General features: G+C 38.4%; 2 protein-coding genes and 1 non-coding gene across 4 annotated transcripts; all 3 read right to left on the reverse strand.

The window, feature by feature from the left end:
- Positions 1 to 328: 328 nt before the first annotated feature.
- Positions 329 to 1,827, reverse strand: LOC121765766 (18.2 kDa class I heat shock protein-like). Of its 2 annotated transcripts, XM_042161989.1 has the most exons (2): positions 1,621 to 1,827; positions 329 to 1,526 (listed from the first exon to the last, which is right to left on the reverse strand). In XM_042161989.1, exon 2 carries the CDS (start codon positions 1,248 to 1,250, stop codon positions 561 to 563), a length of 690 nt encoding a protein of 229 aa, XP_042017923.1. In that variant the 5' UTR covers positions 1,251 to 1,526; positions 1,621 to 1,827; the 3' UTR covers positions 329 to 560. The 2 variants fall into 2 exon arrangements, with proteins under 2 accessions (XP_042017923.1, XP_042017922.1); XM_042161988.1 differs by having other exon boundaries at positions 329 to 1,826.
- Positions 1,828 to 8,216: 6,389 nt separating this feature from the next.
- On the reverse strand, positions 8,217 to 8,288 carry TRNAV-UAC. The gene has a single exon. It is a non-coding gene; the product is annotated as a tRNA-Val (tRNA).
- Positions 8,289 to 13,020: 4,732 nt separating this feature from the next.
- On the reverse strand, positions 13,021 to 13,723 carry LOC121766100 (17.8 kDa class I heat shock protein-like). The gene has a single exon (XM_042162442.1). The coding sequence runs from the start codon at positions 13,623 to 13,625 to the stop codon at positions 13,155 to 13,157; it is 471 nt and encodes a 156-aa protein (XP_042018376.1). The 5' UTR covers positions 13,626 to 13,723; the 3' UTR covers positions 13,021 to 13,154.
- Between the last annotated feature and the right edge of the window lie 1,660 nt (positions 13,724 to 15,383).

Consider the following 15,383-nt stretch of genomic DNA (forward strand, 5'->3'; position numbering starts at 1 on the left):
CGTATTCAACATAGTAGAAATAATGAAGGGATCAAATTAAAGCAAAAGGATAAAGACAAAAATAAAGAGAAAATGTATTTATATTGACCTAATCTTCCCCCAATGCAATGTGCCATACGCATCATTTAGAACTGGAATTTCTTAAAGAACGGTCATGTAACATCAATTAATCTAAGATGTTATATGTCAATAGAGTTTAATACTATGTGTTTAGTCCATTTCATTGAACTAATTGCAGCCAGTCTACACCATTTCATCGGCAAACAAAGGTCAACTTTCTCAACTCAATAAATAATCAGACAGAAATTAAGCACTCACTTCGCCTTAATTACACTAATTATTATGATACATTGTCAAGAAATTCAAGAGGAGGTACATTAATCTTACATTAGACATGTGTCAACCACAATTGGAACTATTTTTCTTACATAATATTTGATGATGCGAAATTAACATAGAACAGAACTAGACTAATTACAATAGTCTTAAAACTTAACCACCTGCCAACATATATAGAATTACCACCACAACAAATATTAATCATAAAACTATTTGGTTAATTAACCAAACACTTGATTAATTTTCGGCACCGTCACCGTCAGCACCCCTTTCTCCAACCCCATCGTCAACTCCTCCAGCTTGGCATTCTCCGGCAACTTGAACCGGCGCAGGAACATTCCACCGCCCCTCTCCACGCAGTGCCACTTGTATCCCTCCTCCCCCCTCTCCTCCCTTCTCTCTCCACTGATCTGGAGAATTCCACCACTAGCTTCAATCTCAACCTTCACTTCCTCTTCACCGAATCCAGGCACATCCACCTTCAACACATGCGCATCCGCCGCCTCCTTCCAATCCACGCAAGCATTACCACGGGGTTGCTCCTTCGAAAAGGCGGCATTGTTCTCAACCAGCCACCTTTCCGGTACCAAAACCCTATCCCAAATGATCTTTCTCGACACCACACGGTTGTTTTGAGCAACTTTAGTAACATACAATGTTGTTCTTCCACTCTCCTTAACAAAATGATAACTTTTACTTCGGACAAGCTGATACCCTTTCATCACATTGTATTGAAACCTTAACATAAGAATTACTACTTTTTCTTCCTCAGTAGATTTAGATCCGTCGATTTTGATATCAAGGGTTAAGCTAGTAGCCAAATCAGGATCAGACAAAGTGAAATCAAAATTAGAATTGGAATAGAAGTAGGAGAAGTAAATTGGACCTTCGCTTAAACTTGATTCAACCATGCTCAAGATTGTGCTCTTATTACGAAGACAGATGGTTGTAGATTTGTTTGAATCTAGTTTTGTGGGTTTCAAAGCAACCTCAACTCTTCCTAAATGAAGGTAATCAAATTTTCGGTAAGTCAATTTGAGATCATCGGAGAAGAGGTTAAAAGAGGCGTATCCATCAGATAAAGGAATTTCTTCCTCCACTGTTTTGAGTTTGAACCGATGACTGTAATTTAAAATACCACTTCGCTTGTAAATATCTGAGGCTGAAGAAGGGGGGAGCTTCCAATTCTGAAGATATTTTTCAATGCTCTGAGAATTATTACAGCTATTTTCACCAAGAAATAAATTTCTAGATAATTTCTCCATATGTCTAACTAGTTACCTGAACATCAGTTTAACACCATTTTAGACTGAGATTTGGAACATCAAAGCTGGAAAACTTGGCAACAAAAAAATTTCACCGAAGAATTGGGGCAGAAGTTTCTCACAGAGTTGTTGCATGTAGAAGAGAAAAGTAAACGTCGGTGTTGCTTTTTAAGTGTTTTATTCAAGCTGACATGATGATATAGCCTGCAGTTGATTTTGAGTTGCTTTCAGATTTTATAGAACATCCTTAATATCGGTCGGTCTGTATTCAGCATTTCAGCCCCAAGTTCCCTCCAAATCATCATTCCCCTAAATTTCAGTCTCATGTCACTACTGCTCTAACCCTAGAGGCCCCTACTCGCGCCACTATTAATAAATTACAATATTCACAACTTTAACCTATTTAACTTGTAAATGCAATACGTTGAACAATTTAAACCGAAAAAATACATTGTTCATTAGAAATTAAAATTACAAATCCTAGACAAAGAAAATTAAAATTCCCAAAAAATAAAAATACAAGTCATAAAATTTTTTAGGCAATATTGGAATACTAAGAGAATTGAAATGGGCAAAGTGTAGAAGAATGATGCACAACAGAAGTATTTATAGGCAATAAAACGAAAAAAAAAATTTGGGGAGTTGCGGCCCGGCCCTGAAAGCATCCAACGCCGGGCCGGGACGCTGGCGGTGCGGCCCGGGCACAATTAACGCCTGGGCCACAACTCCCTCTCCTCCATCGCACGGTAACGCTGGCCGGGGCCCAGGTGCGGCCTAGCCCCTAGCGTTAAGGATGCTCTAAGGGCTCTCAAACAGCAAAGAGTTGTCGAATTGCTTGGGCGTTGAAGACCACGGCATCTAGCGTTGCGGGGGGAGTGGTCTAAGACGGGGCACCACTCATGGGTGCGAGACACGGCTTGCGTTTGGATACGACATTGATACGAGCCTCCCGCTATATCCGTTAGTTTAGTGTCATTTGATGTACTACTATATCTTTTCAAATATTGTTAGGATATAATTTGATTTCGTTCCCTAGGATTTCATTATATCCCCACATATTATATATGTATGGAATTTATTATACTGCCTCCATTCTATGTTACTTGCACTGTTCCATTTTGGCTCGTCACAAACTACTTAACAAGTATTAATTAATCAATGAATTAACAAGTTTACGCATATTTCCTTTCTTCTATTTTTCCGTTCGCAAACCATAATCTCACTGAATTGATCGACGGCTTGGTGTCCTCGCGACTTCCTCCTATCTTTCGACTTGATAAGGGGTTAAACCCTTATCAGACGCCGGTCACGGTTCACATTGCGGAGGTCTAGAATCTGACCACTGGAGGTGGAGTGGGTTCAATCTCATTTTTGCCACAATCTCAGTAATGAGAGCAGCTTCATTTCAATCATAATTTAATTTTTATTAATATCATGAAATTTATCCGAATTTCTGGTTTTTCCGTCAACTTATAACACTACTAAATTAATGTTGCTGTGTCCATTAAATATTGAACTATTGTTCCTAATTATAATATCACAATAATTTTGACAAATATCCAATTTTTCTCTAACGACTTAAAATATGATTCTAAATATTTTCTCCATTCCGTAATATCAGTTTTTCCATTTTAGTCTGTTTTATATTAGGAGTCCTAATTAAAATCTTTTATAAATGGTGTTGAATCAAAACTTTTGGACATGGAGATTGAGAAATTGTGTTGAAAAGTAGGAGAAATGAATAAAGTAAGAAAGATAAAGAGAGAATAAAGTTGATAATGAAATAAAGTAAGAGTAATTAAATGTTTTATTTTTAGTCAAAAAAATAAATGACGCAACTTAGTCTGGACATCCCAAAAAGTAGTACGACTCAACTTAGTTGGGATGGAGGGAGTAATATCTCACATTTCACTAACTTCACTCTACTCCTATTTTATTATAAAGCTAATACTCCTTTCGTCTCACAATAATAGAAGCATTTCACTTTTATTAGTTAAGTAGAAAGGATAAATTATGAGAGAAAAAAAAGTAGAAAAACTAATATTTCTATTTTAAGAAATGTGTCATTTAAGACAAGTGAGACCTTTTAAAAAGAAAAATATGTCATATATAGTGGGCCAGATAGAGTATAAATAAATGGACCCAAATCCCATTGACATTTCACACGAAATTTCCTTTATAGCATTAGTACTTTTTCGTTCCACGGGAATATACTCCCTCCGTCCCACACTACTCGCAACTTTCCTTTTGGGCACGGAGATTAAGGAATGAGTGATAGACAAAGTCAACAATTACGGTTGTAGGTATAAATTGTTATTAAAAATGGAAAGAGTGCAAATAACTTGGGACGCCCAGAAAGGAAATAAGTGCAAGTAGTGCGGGGCGGAGGGAGTATATTTTTAGTTAAATATGAATTTTAATATATAATAAATAAAGTAAGAAAGAAATACTCGTAGTAATTAAAATATAATTAGAAAATGTACGGTCAATAAAAGTAAAAATGCATTTATATTTTCGTGGAATAGAAGATTAGGATTGCAGGTGGAGATGTTGGGAGTATCATTGATTTTATGTTTTGTTATTCATTTAAAAATAAGTTAATGGATATATTCATATCATGTCAAGCTACACTAGGTAGATTAGAGCACCCGCAACGGCTGTGGCGCCGAGGCGACGTGGCAGCCTCTCATTCGACGCGTGACGCCCACTTGCTGCCCCGCGAGTGGGTTTCGTCACGGTGATGCAATAATTCATTTTTTTAAAAAAAAATCGAATTTAATAAAAAAAAAAAAAAAAAATTTGCACCGGTATTGTTACCGTTTTTTTTTGCTGTTTTTTATTTTTTTTAAATTTATTTACTCTATAAATACTCCTATTTCATACTCATTTCACTCACAAACACACATCTATTCATCTCAAATCCTCTCTATTTCCACTCCAAATTTCATCTCAAATTAACTCTGTTTTTCTTCTCCCAACTTTAATCAAACTAATGGATCCTTTTGAAAAAATGCGTCAAATATTGGAACAATCACTTGAAGAAGATCGACGACGGGAGGCGGAAGAAGCTACGCCGCCCCAACGACGCTCCCGTACGTACATCCATCGTAACCGGGAGGAAGCCGCCGCAAGGTTAGTACGCGACTACTTCTGCGATAACCCGGTTTGGGGAGATACGTACTTCCGTCGCCGTTTCCGCATGGGGAAACCGTTATTTCTCCACATCGCCAATACTTTGGCAGCCCGGGAAGAGTTCTTCCAGGAAGGGTTCGACGCGGTCGGCGGTCCCAGCCACACGACGCTGCAGAAATGTACTGCAGCAATCCGCCAGCTTGCGACTGGACAAACGACCGACATGTTCGACGTATACCTCCACATCGGAGACAGCACTGGACGAATGTGCTTGCTCAAATTCTGGAAAGGCGTCCGGGCAGCCTTCACCGACGAATTTCTCCGGAGGCCAAGCACGACCGATTGTCAGTTCCTGCTCGACCTTCACGAAACAGTGCACGGATTCCCCGGGATGCTCGGTAGCGTCGATTGCATGCACTGGCAATGGAAGAATTGCCCGGTGGCGTGGAAGGGGTCCTACACGAGCGGCCACAAAGGCACCCACCCAACCGTTATACTCGAGGCCGTTGCCGACTACCGCCTTTGGATCTGGCACGCGTACTTCGGGGTCCCCGGGTCGAACAACGACGTAAACGTGTTCCACCAGTCCGACCTCTTGACCGAAGTTTTGGATGGTAAAGCGCCGGCCATCAACTTCGTCGCCAACAACCGGCTTTATAAAATGGGGTACTATCTCGCCGATGACATCTACCCGAAGTGGCCTACCTTCGTGAAGACGTGCAGTGGGTCTGCGAACCCAAAGCAAGCTCTTTTTGCGCAGAAGCAGAAGGATGCTCGCAAGGATGTGGAGAGGGCGTTCGGGGTTCTCCAAGCGCGCTTCAACATCACCAAAGCCCCGGCTCGTACGTGGTTCATGGAGAACATGGTCGACATCATGTATACGTGCATAATCTTGCACAACATAATTGTCCAAGACGAAGGACCCGAGGCGGGAAATTGGTTCGACCCCGAATCCCCCGGAAGCTCAACCGCAAGTAGTCCGCCTCGAAGTGGAGCGCATCCGTCTATACAGGAACGGTTATCTATTCGTGCAAGGACACGCGACTCTAGCGCCCACACCCAACTCCAACAGGATCTAATTGAGCACATTTGGGCAAACTTTGGCGGATGAAATTATTAAAATTGTGTACTTTTATTTTTTTAGGATTTTAATTGTGTGCTTTTTATTTTTTTTAAGTTTAAGTTGTAACTTTGTTTTAAGGTTGTGTGTTTTTTAATAAAGTGTGTTTGTTTTTTTATTAAAGTGTGTTTTTTTAATTGAATTGAGTTGGAAATAAAAATAAAAATTGAAATTGAATGAATAGTAATTTAAGGAACGGTTAAGGAACGGAGGGTTGCAGGTTCCGTTCCTTAGTTAAGGAATGGAGTAAAAAATTACAGTGGGGCCCGCAAATAGTAATTTAAGGAACGATTTAGGAACTGTATAGGAATAGCTGGTGGATGCCTTACAATTCTTTTGAAAGATTAGTGTCTAGTCATTTCCTAGGAACTAGTTGAGCAGGTCTATTTAGTCTATTTAATTGGCACCAACGTCACGATTTACACTAAAAATTAATTTTGTGCTCAAAATAGCTTTGTCTCTTGAGAATCTTTTCACCACTGTTTTGGTATACATCATTTTATTCCCATCATTATTTTGTACAGCTATTCAACCATTTTTATCAATTCAACTTCTCATCTTCAAAAACATATATCCACATTCATGCCATGATTAGCCTTGCAATGTTAAGCTAATGGTAATTAGTTATAAATGCAAAGCGTGTGCGTTTATATAAAGTTCCAAGTGCAACTCGGATGGATGAAACTGGAAATAATAGCATTAATCCAAAGACAGAGAGAGTTAGTTAACAGAAGTTGCCTTGCCTCCTTGTAAATTTGGAGTTCATATTCTTAGCTATTCATTTCTAAAAGCTCGTAGGCCTGCCTTGTAATGTTCTTTACATTCGTTGCTATATTACAATAACATACTCCCGAAAGCAATAATTACCCATATTCAAACGGAAAAGACGTTCATACTCCGGAACAAAGAACATGGAAACAAGACTAGGCAAATTACAATAGTCTTACAATTACAACTTAATTAAACATAACCAGTCCTGCCTACAAAACACATGATTAAAACATACTTAGGGCATCCATGGTGGGGCGGACGATAGTCCGATCGATGCATCGGGCAAGCTATCGTCCGCCACAGTGGGTATGCGGACGATGGCACATCCATCGTCTGCGACCTATGCTTCGTCCGCGGTATCGTCCACCCCACTGTGGGCGAGGCGAACGATACCTCGGACCTTACGTTTTTTTTATTATTCTTCAAAATTTTCTATATATATATATATATATACATCACAATTTACACTTCATTTTCACTCTTTACATTTCACTCTTTCATCTCATCATTCTCTATTTCACTTTATAAAATGAATCCAGGTGATTACTCAAGTCCGAATAGTCCGATGTTTGGTGGAGGTGCACGGTGGCCGGGTACAAACCTTGATGAATATCGGCCATTTGACTCCAACACCCAGTACGATCCCGATTTCAGTATGGATACGTACGGGCTTTCAGACATGGAGCCCTCTCCCAACCGCCGCCGTCACCGCCTCGGGATCTGCCACCAAAAAGAGGCGGAACAAGCAAAGGGCCCAAAGTTGCCTCATCCGGAGAAGAATGAAGAGTTTGCCCCAGGAAGGACGAACTACAATCAGGATGAAACAATGGTGTTGGCGTGGAGTTGGATAGATATTTCAGAGGACCCAGTGTTTGTCAACAACCAAAAGCAAGTACCGTACTGGAAGCGCTTCGCTGATCGTTACAATGAGGCGAAGCCGCCGAGATCCGACAAGGGCCATAGGGAGCAGCTCCGCAAAGCATTGGGATCAGGTGAAGAAGCATGTCAACTTGTTTTCGTGTGAGTACGATAAGTGCTTGAGGGAGCAGGGCAATGGCCAGAGTTTGAGTGATGTGCGCGATAGAGTGCTTGCGTCATACATTTCATTGTACGACGAATTCAAGCATTACAACGTCTTGCTACTCTTGAAGGACAAGCAGAAGTTCCAAGGAGGGATTCTGCCCTCGACTGCTGCAAAGAGGAAGATGAACACTGCCGCCGGTGATTACACGAGCAGCGAAAGCGACTTATATTCGGTGGACCTCAATTGGATGAGCAGCGAAAGCGACGCATATGGCCGATGCCCTGCGACGTCCTACGGGACATCCTCTATTGTGGATTTTCTAAGTGGATATGCATTTCAAATTTTCAGAGCATCCAAGGTAGGGCGGACGATAGGCTGCCCGATACCTTGGGCGCGCCATCGTCCGCCACTATAGGTGCGCGGACGACCGACGATGTGTCGTCCGCGCCTTAATTATAGTCCGCGGACGAAGCGCAGAGTATAGGGCATCGTCCGCGCCATCGTTCACCCACTGTGAGCGACGCGGACGATGGCGTGTACGATGCAACGCATTTTCCTTAAAAAATGCGTTTGCCGGGAGTCGAACCCGGATCTATTGCTTGTAAGGAAATTATCCTAACCATTGGACTACAAACGCTAGTTGAGATCTTTTGAAAACTAATTATTAAAAATGTTTAGTTTCTTACTAATTATTTATTAGCTTCGTTAAAGTAAGCTCCTAAATAGTTTTAGATTTACAAGAATTTATTCGTAATAAGTTATATTTAATTAGTATGATTGGGAAAATGAATAAATAAAAATATGATTAAAAAGGAGAATTCGGTAAATCGAGAATTTGCTTCTTCGAGTTTTTAAAATGATTAATTTTACAAATGAAATGAATGTTTTTCTCAATTTTTGTAGTTATTTAAGTTTTCAAATAAAAGTAAATGCTTAGGGTGTCCTTAAGGGCGTGACTTAGAGTGTCCCACTACAGGAGGAAGGGTAGAAGAATAAAATACTGATATTACAGTACAGTATATAGGGCGAGGTTTTGGGCGCCGCCCACTATAATGCCTCAATCAATGACCAAAGAAATCTTAAAATATCGTCAAGCATGCAATATCACAGTGTCTGGTCATTTCCTAGGAACTATGTGTGCATGAGTCTAGTTTTTTTCTTTTGTGCCCATCAATTTACTCTCTTTTTAAAAGCAGACACTCAGTCAGTGGAAAACAATCTGCTGTAATCATCGAGAATCTTATCATTACTGCAATGGTGTATTACAGCTGTCGAATGACTAAATCGCTTTATCGATAAGTGTGTCCAAAATATGTTTAGTTTTTTTCTTTTGTACCTATCAATTTACTCTCTTTTTAAAAGCAGACACTCAATCAGTAGAAAGCAATCTGTTGTTTATTTCGAGAATTTTATCGTTACTGCAATGGTCCTATCTTATTTTCCTTCATGGTTTTACGGCTGTCGAATAACCAAATCCCTTAGGCCATCCACAACCTATACTATTATTTGAGGGTCCCACTGTACTTTTTTACTCTATTCCTTAACTAAGGAACGGAACCTGCAACACTCCGTTCCTTAGCCGTTCCTTAACCGTTCTTTAAATTACTATTCATTCAATTTCATTTTTTATTTTTATTTCCAACTCAATTCAATTAAAAAACCACACTTTAATAAAACACAAACACACTTTATTAAAAAACACACAACATTAAAACAAAGTTACAACTTAAACTTAAAAAAAATAAAAAGCACACAATTAAAATCCTAAAAAAATAAAAGTACACAATTAAAATGAATATGAAATAGGAGTATTTATAGAGTAAATAAATTATAAAAAAAAAAATTACAAAACGGCTAAAAAAACGGTAACAATACCGTTGCAAAAATAAAATTTTTTTATTATTAAATTCGAATTATTTTTTAAAAAAAAATAAATTATTGCGTCACACGACGAAACCCACTCGCGGGGCAGCGAGTGGGCTTCACGCGACGAATGGGAGGCCGCCACGTCGCCTCGGCGCGTGGCGGAACGTGTCATGCCGCGGGCCGCGGCAACGGCATGGGCACGGCACGGAGGCTGCAACGCTGTTCCTATGCGGAGGCGTGCCGGAGGCACGGCTTAGGCACCGCAACGCTCCAGCGTTGCGGATGCTCTTAGAGCATCCACAATGGTACCTTTCGGGGCAGAATTTCCACGGACGATCCGGAATTTCATAAGGGACGTCCGCTATTAGGCATGCAATGCACGGATACGGAATTCCCCCGGGAACGTCGCAGGTCCGCGGCGTTCCGCGAAATTCCGCGGAGAAGTCCGCCATTGCGTCGACTCCCGCGGAATTCCACTTTATTTCATTTTTTTATTTCATTTTTTCCCTATTTGTGTCGAAATTTTAATTACGTAAATTGTTTACTTCCGAAAATTGTTTAATTTGTGAATTTTTGAATTTTTTTATTGTGGGAATTGGGCCATTGTGCATTAGGAATTCCGTATGACGTGGCAGTGCAGTGGGAAGTCCTTATAACGTGGCAGAAGATGTTTTTGGGAATTCCACTGAGAATTCCGTCTGGAATTCTGCGCCTTTGCGGATGCCCTTAATCGATAAGAGCGTCCAAAATATACTACTACGGCAGCATCGATTCTGCCGAGCCATAGCCACAAAAATTCATTCGCAGCTACAAAAAGTTGTCCAATCCAATCTTGGTCAGGTCACAACCATAATCACATTATGTTATCAATTGTCAGTATATTTTTAGTTAGATTGAATTGAATTATTTAGAAAAAAATAAATATAATGGAATGAAATGAAAAAAATGGTTTGGGAATAAATATTTTATAGATAAAGATTTTAAAAATTAAAAATATATCATGAGGCAACGACGCAGCTCTCGGCGGTGTGCAATAGACCGTGGCGGCCCATACCCCACCGTAGAGATGCCCAAGGTTTTCGGTTACAGCGGTTAACCGCGGAACCGTAACAGCCGGTTCCGGTTCCGTACCGGAACCGTAACTTTTTTCTTGAACCGGAACCGCCATATTTTGAACCGCGGTCTGGTTCCTGTTCCAAATTTTACGAACCGAAACCGTGCCGGAATCGCCGATTCTTGACGGGTTCCAAACCGGAACAGTGAAAAACCGTCGGAAAACCGTGTAATCTAGTCGGAACAGCGAACCGGAACCACCGATTTTTGAACCGAAACCGGAACCGTGAAATAGCCTCACGTTTCGGTTCCGGTTCCGGTTTCATATTACTCTAAACCGGAACTGGCGGTTCCGAACCAGAACCGCCGGTTTACGAACCGTGGGCATGTCTACCCCACCGTCCCTTCCTCGCCACAAACGTGGCTCGCGCCTTTCCAACCCACCCCACCACGCCTCTCTCGTGTCCAGCTATAGCGCAACGCGGTGCTCCTATTGGAGTCACTCTAATGGCATTATAGTTGTACTCCCTCTGTCAATTTTACTTGTTTCGTTAGATTAAGAGTAAGAGAAAATGATATATTTGTACACCCTCCGTCCTAAGATAAGCGAAACATTTCTTATGGCACGAGATTTAAGGAATTGACATTTAAATAGTTAAAGTGAAGAATAAAGTATGAGATAGAGAAAAGTACACGAGTCAAGAGAGAATAAAATAGATGGGGATTAAGGTAAGAGAGAAGATATTTTGCTTAAAATGAAAATGACTCACTTAGGACATCCAAAAAAAGGAATATGACTCGCTTATCTTTGGACGAAGTGAGTACTAATTAGAGAAAAAAATCTTTAAAAATGTGAATATCTTTTTACTAGACAAACTAAAACAAGAAGTGTGACATTTATAATGAGACGAAGTAATACATTTCTCTCTTAAAATTAGAAAGTATTTTTATTTTTGTCGGTCACGTACAAAATTTCTAAAGTTTCTAAAAAGTCAACTCCTCAATCCACTACCATAATTCCACCACATATTTTTTATTATTCTCTCTTACTTTTTTCAATGTTCTACTTTACCAATTCATCTCTTTTACCACAAAAATAAATCCAATTACCAACATAATTACCGACGGAAAATGGTGTTACCTTGTGATTTGATAAATTACCAACGACATTTCTCCGAATGACGTAGCTAAAAACATAATACCGACGGAATATTCCGCCGGTAACATAGTTTACCAACGGAAATATGGGATTTACCGACGGGATTGTCCTTCGGTAAATTTGTTATTTTTGGGATATATTCCGTCGGTAACACAGTTTACCAACATAAATATGGGATTTATCGTCGGAATTGTCAGTCGATAAATTTGTTATTTTTGTTACATTACCATTTTAATATTGGTATAGTTTCAAAAATATCTAATTTTCAAAAATGGAGATAATATATAATAATATACAGAAATGATCTATATTAATTAAGTTTCATGAATAATGTACTCCTATTATAACTTTTACTACTATACTCCAAATTAACGTTAATAGAAGTGTATTACTTAAAAGTTATAACATAATATAAAAAATTAATCCTATATTATAATTATTTTTTTAAAAGTTTCAAATCCACGTAAACAAAATTTAATTTGAATATAATTAATCACTTTTCTGATTTTACTAATCTTCATACTTATATAAATAATTAATCCGAGACTACTAAATGAATCAGCCTTCAAGATTTTTTTTTGTAGCCTGTGCCTTGAAAACTTACGAGGGCGGAATTTGCAAGCAGTATCTAAACTATTTGGGCTGATCTACTTGGTGGACATCAACCCCAGCATTAGCGAAGCCCAATAATTAATATCTTTAATAACTCAACATTGGTCCATAGACTACATATAGATCCGAATCAAATCTCTTTACCAAAGTATTTTCAAATTAGTATTCAGAAAATGTTAAAATTGATATCACTTCAGTTATTTATTTAATTAAATAAGATGTTACTACAAGATTATCTCGCCTAGCATTTAATAGTTTGCTGAACTAAATTTTAGACAATCAATTCAACTTTATGTTTGATCATTTAATGGAGTAAAATAATGTGAAGTCGGATCCCCCCTATTATACTTGCAATCTGCAAGCTCAATTTATTCTGCTCTCTATCCTCAGATTAACGTATTACACTATATAATAAAATAATACTCTCTCCGTCCCGTGTTACTTGCACGTAAGTCCTTTCTGGGCGTCCCAAGTTATTTGCACTCTTTCCATTTTTAGTAAAAATTTTCACCTACAGCCGTAATATTTGACTTTGTCTATCACTCATTCCTTAACACAGGACGGAGGGAGTAACATAATAATCCTTCTAGTTAAAATACTCCTACATGATATATACGCCAGGCAACTAAAACTTGAAATGTTGCAAAACAAAAAGTGCAAAAAATCGGTTGTAAAGAACTTGAAATGAAGACTCCTTTATTTGTAGTATTTATTTATCAAAATCTTACATAACTTGTTGAAATTTTAAATTACACACAGCATCCATCTGCACAAACTGAAGATCAAGAAAGACTTCGCCACCAAATTATACACTTAACCAGAGATATCAATAGCCTTAACTTCTGGCTTCTTGACTTCCTCCTTTGGCACCGTCACCGTCAGCACCCCATTCTCCATCGCCGCCTTGACCTGCTCCAGCTTGGCATTCTCCGGCAGCCTGAAGCGGCGGCAGAACTTGCCGCTGCTCCTCTCAATACGCTGCCACTTGTCGTTCTTCTCCTCCTGCTCCTTGCTCCTCTCTCCACTGATTTGCAGAATTCCACCATCTTCAACCTCAACCTTAACTTCCTCTTTCTTCAATCCGGGAACATCAACCTTGAACAGATGTGCCTCCGGCGTCTCCTTCCAGTCGATGCGGGCGTTGGCCACCGCCGTGGTTTCACGCGCCGAGGAAGGGAAGTTAGTGGAGAGAGGAAAGTCCTGAAAGGGATCCCATACATCAAGCGAGAATGGGTCGAACACGTTGCTGCTGCGGCGCCCGAAGAAGCTTGGGATCAGAGACATTTTTGCTTCTTTTCAGAAAATTAATGTGTGCGATTGTTTTGATTGCTGATAACTTATAAAGTAAGACTCGAGATGTTTTGATGAGGAATCGGGATGAATGTGGAAGATAATTTATAGTAATGTGGGGATAATTTGGTCGGTTTCGCGTGGATTCTGGAATTTTCTGCATTGGTAATGAAATGGTAGATTCTAGATTCTGCTGCCACTTTCTGCAAGTCTCTGGTTTCTTCTCTATTACGATTGTATTATGAATTTGGGCTTTCCAATAAATACCGGCCCATTTTAAAACAGCCCAAATTGTGGCTATTTAGTGGAGTATTTAAAAATATAAAAACATATCAAGCACCGTAAAATTACTCTCTCCGTCTCACAAGAATATGTGCTCTTTGCTTTTTAGTTCATTCCACAAGAATATGTATTTTCCAATTTTTGAAACTTTTTCTCTCTAATGAGGTGATCGCATTCCCCACTAACAATACTTTAATTACGTTTTCTCTCTACTTCTTTCTTATTTTGTCAATTTTTTACATTAAACCCTTTGTCAAACTCAAAGTACATATTTTTTTGGGACGGACGAGGGAGTATAGAAAATTCCAATAAATGGAGTATCCAAAGTAGACGGTATTCAATTATGGAGTAATTCTCTTTAGGCCTTGCATATATTTGTTGGTTAGATTTTTAACACCCACGATAGAAGGTAGTATTCTCTCTGTCATCCAACATGTGTCACATTTTAACTTGACATGGGCTTTAAGAAGAAATAATCTTTCAGTTCACTTTAGCAGGCTTGGTTATCTATTTTGTTCTATCTCATATTAGAAGTCATAATTAGAATCTTTCATAAATGGTAAAATGACTCATATTCCATTAACTTCACACTCACATATTATGTATATAAAAATATGATCCATATTCCACTATTATTTTCATTAACTTTACTTTACATTTGTTAAAATCTGCGCACAATTCATTTGGGACTGTTAAAGTGGGACGGATGGAATATAAACGAAAGTGGGTAAAAAGAAATTAATGGCATGTGAATCCTACTTCTATATTTTAATTTTAAAAATAAAATGTGAGTGGAATTGAGTTAGTAGAATATGAGATCCGTTACAATAATACTTGTAAAAGTGAATTGGAACAATTAAAGGAATTGATCAAAATAAAAAACAGCGACATATAATAGGGGATGGATCATGTATGGAATATTATATTTATTCCTCCCCATAACTATTCACATTTCTTTTAAAATATGAACTTTTAATGAGACATTTAAGGAAAAGAGTGATAAAAAGAACAATGTGAGTGAAGTATTGCCAATGAAGAATGAATCTTACTTTATTTTAAAGAATTTTTTTCTAATAGAAAATACATAATTTTAATGAATAGACTAAAATGAAATAGTTCTATTTTCTACAGATGGGCGAGTAAACTAATTTTGATGAATAATCAAAATATAAAAATAAGATTATTTTTTTAGATAGAAATAATGTATATCTATATGTATAATTAATTTTATCAAAACATTAGTTAAGCCCAACTTAGTCTGTCTTGAGTGTAACGAAAAGTATTCAATACAAATTTAGCTTTTTAAAGTAATATTTGCTAGTCAATGACTCAATTCTGTAATGGGCGAGTTAAATTGAAGATAAAATTCAATAGCTAATTTTGTTTTTAAAGTAACACATAGACTAATGAGCAAGCCAAACGCGAGATAAACGAAAAGGGAAAAATTAACCTTTTTAAATATTCTCTCTG

The sequence above is a fragment of the Salvia splendens genome, chromosome 14 (assembly GCF_004379255.2).
Source record: "Salvia splendens isolate huo1 chromosome 14, SspV2, whole genome shotgun sequence".
Taxonomy (NCBI): Eukaryota; Viridiplantae; Streptophyta; class Magnoliopsida; order Lamiales; family Lamiaceae; genus Salvia; species Salvia splendens.

Coding starts and splice junctions, on each gene's coding strand:
- LOC121765766 (XM_042161988.1), bottom strand. CDS start 1,604: ATGGAGAAATTATCTAGAAATTTATTTCTTGGTGAAAATAGCTGTAAT.
- LOC121766100 (XM_042162442.1), bottom strand. CDS start 13,625: ATGTCTCTGATCCCAAGCTTCTTCGGGCGCCGCAGCAGCAACGTGTTC.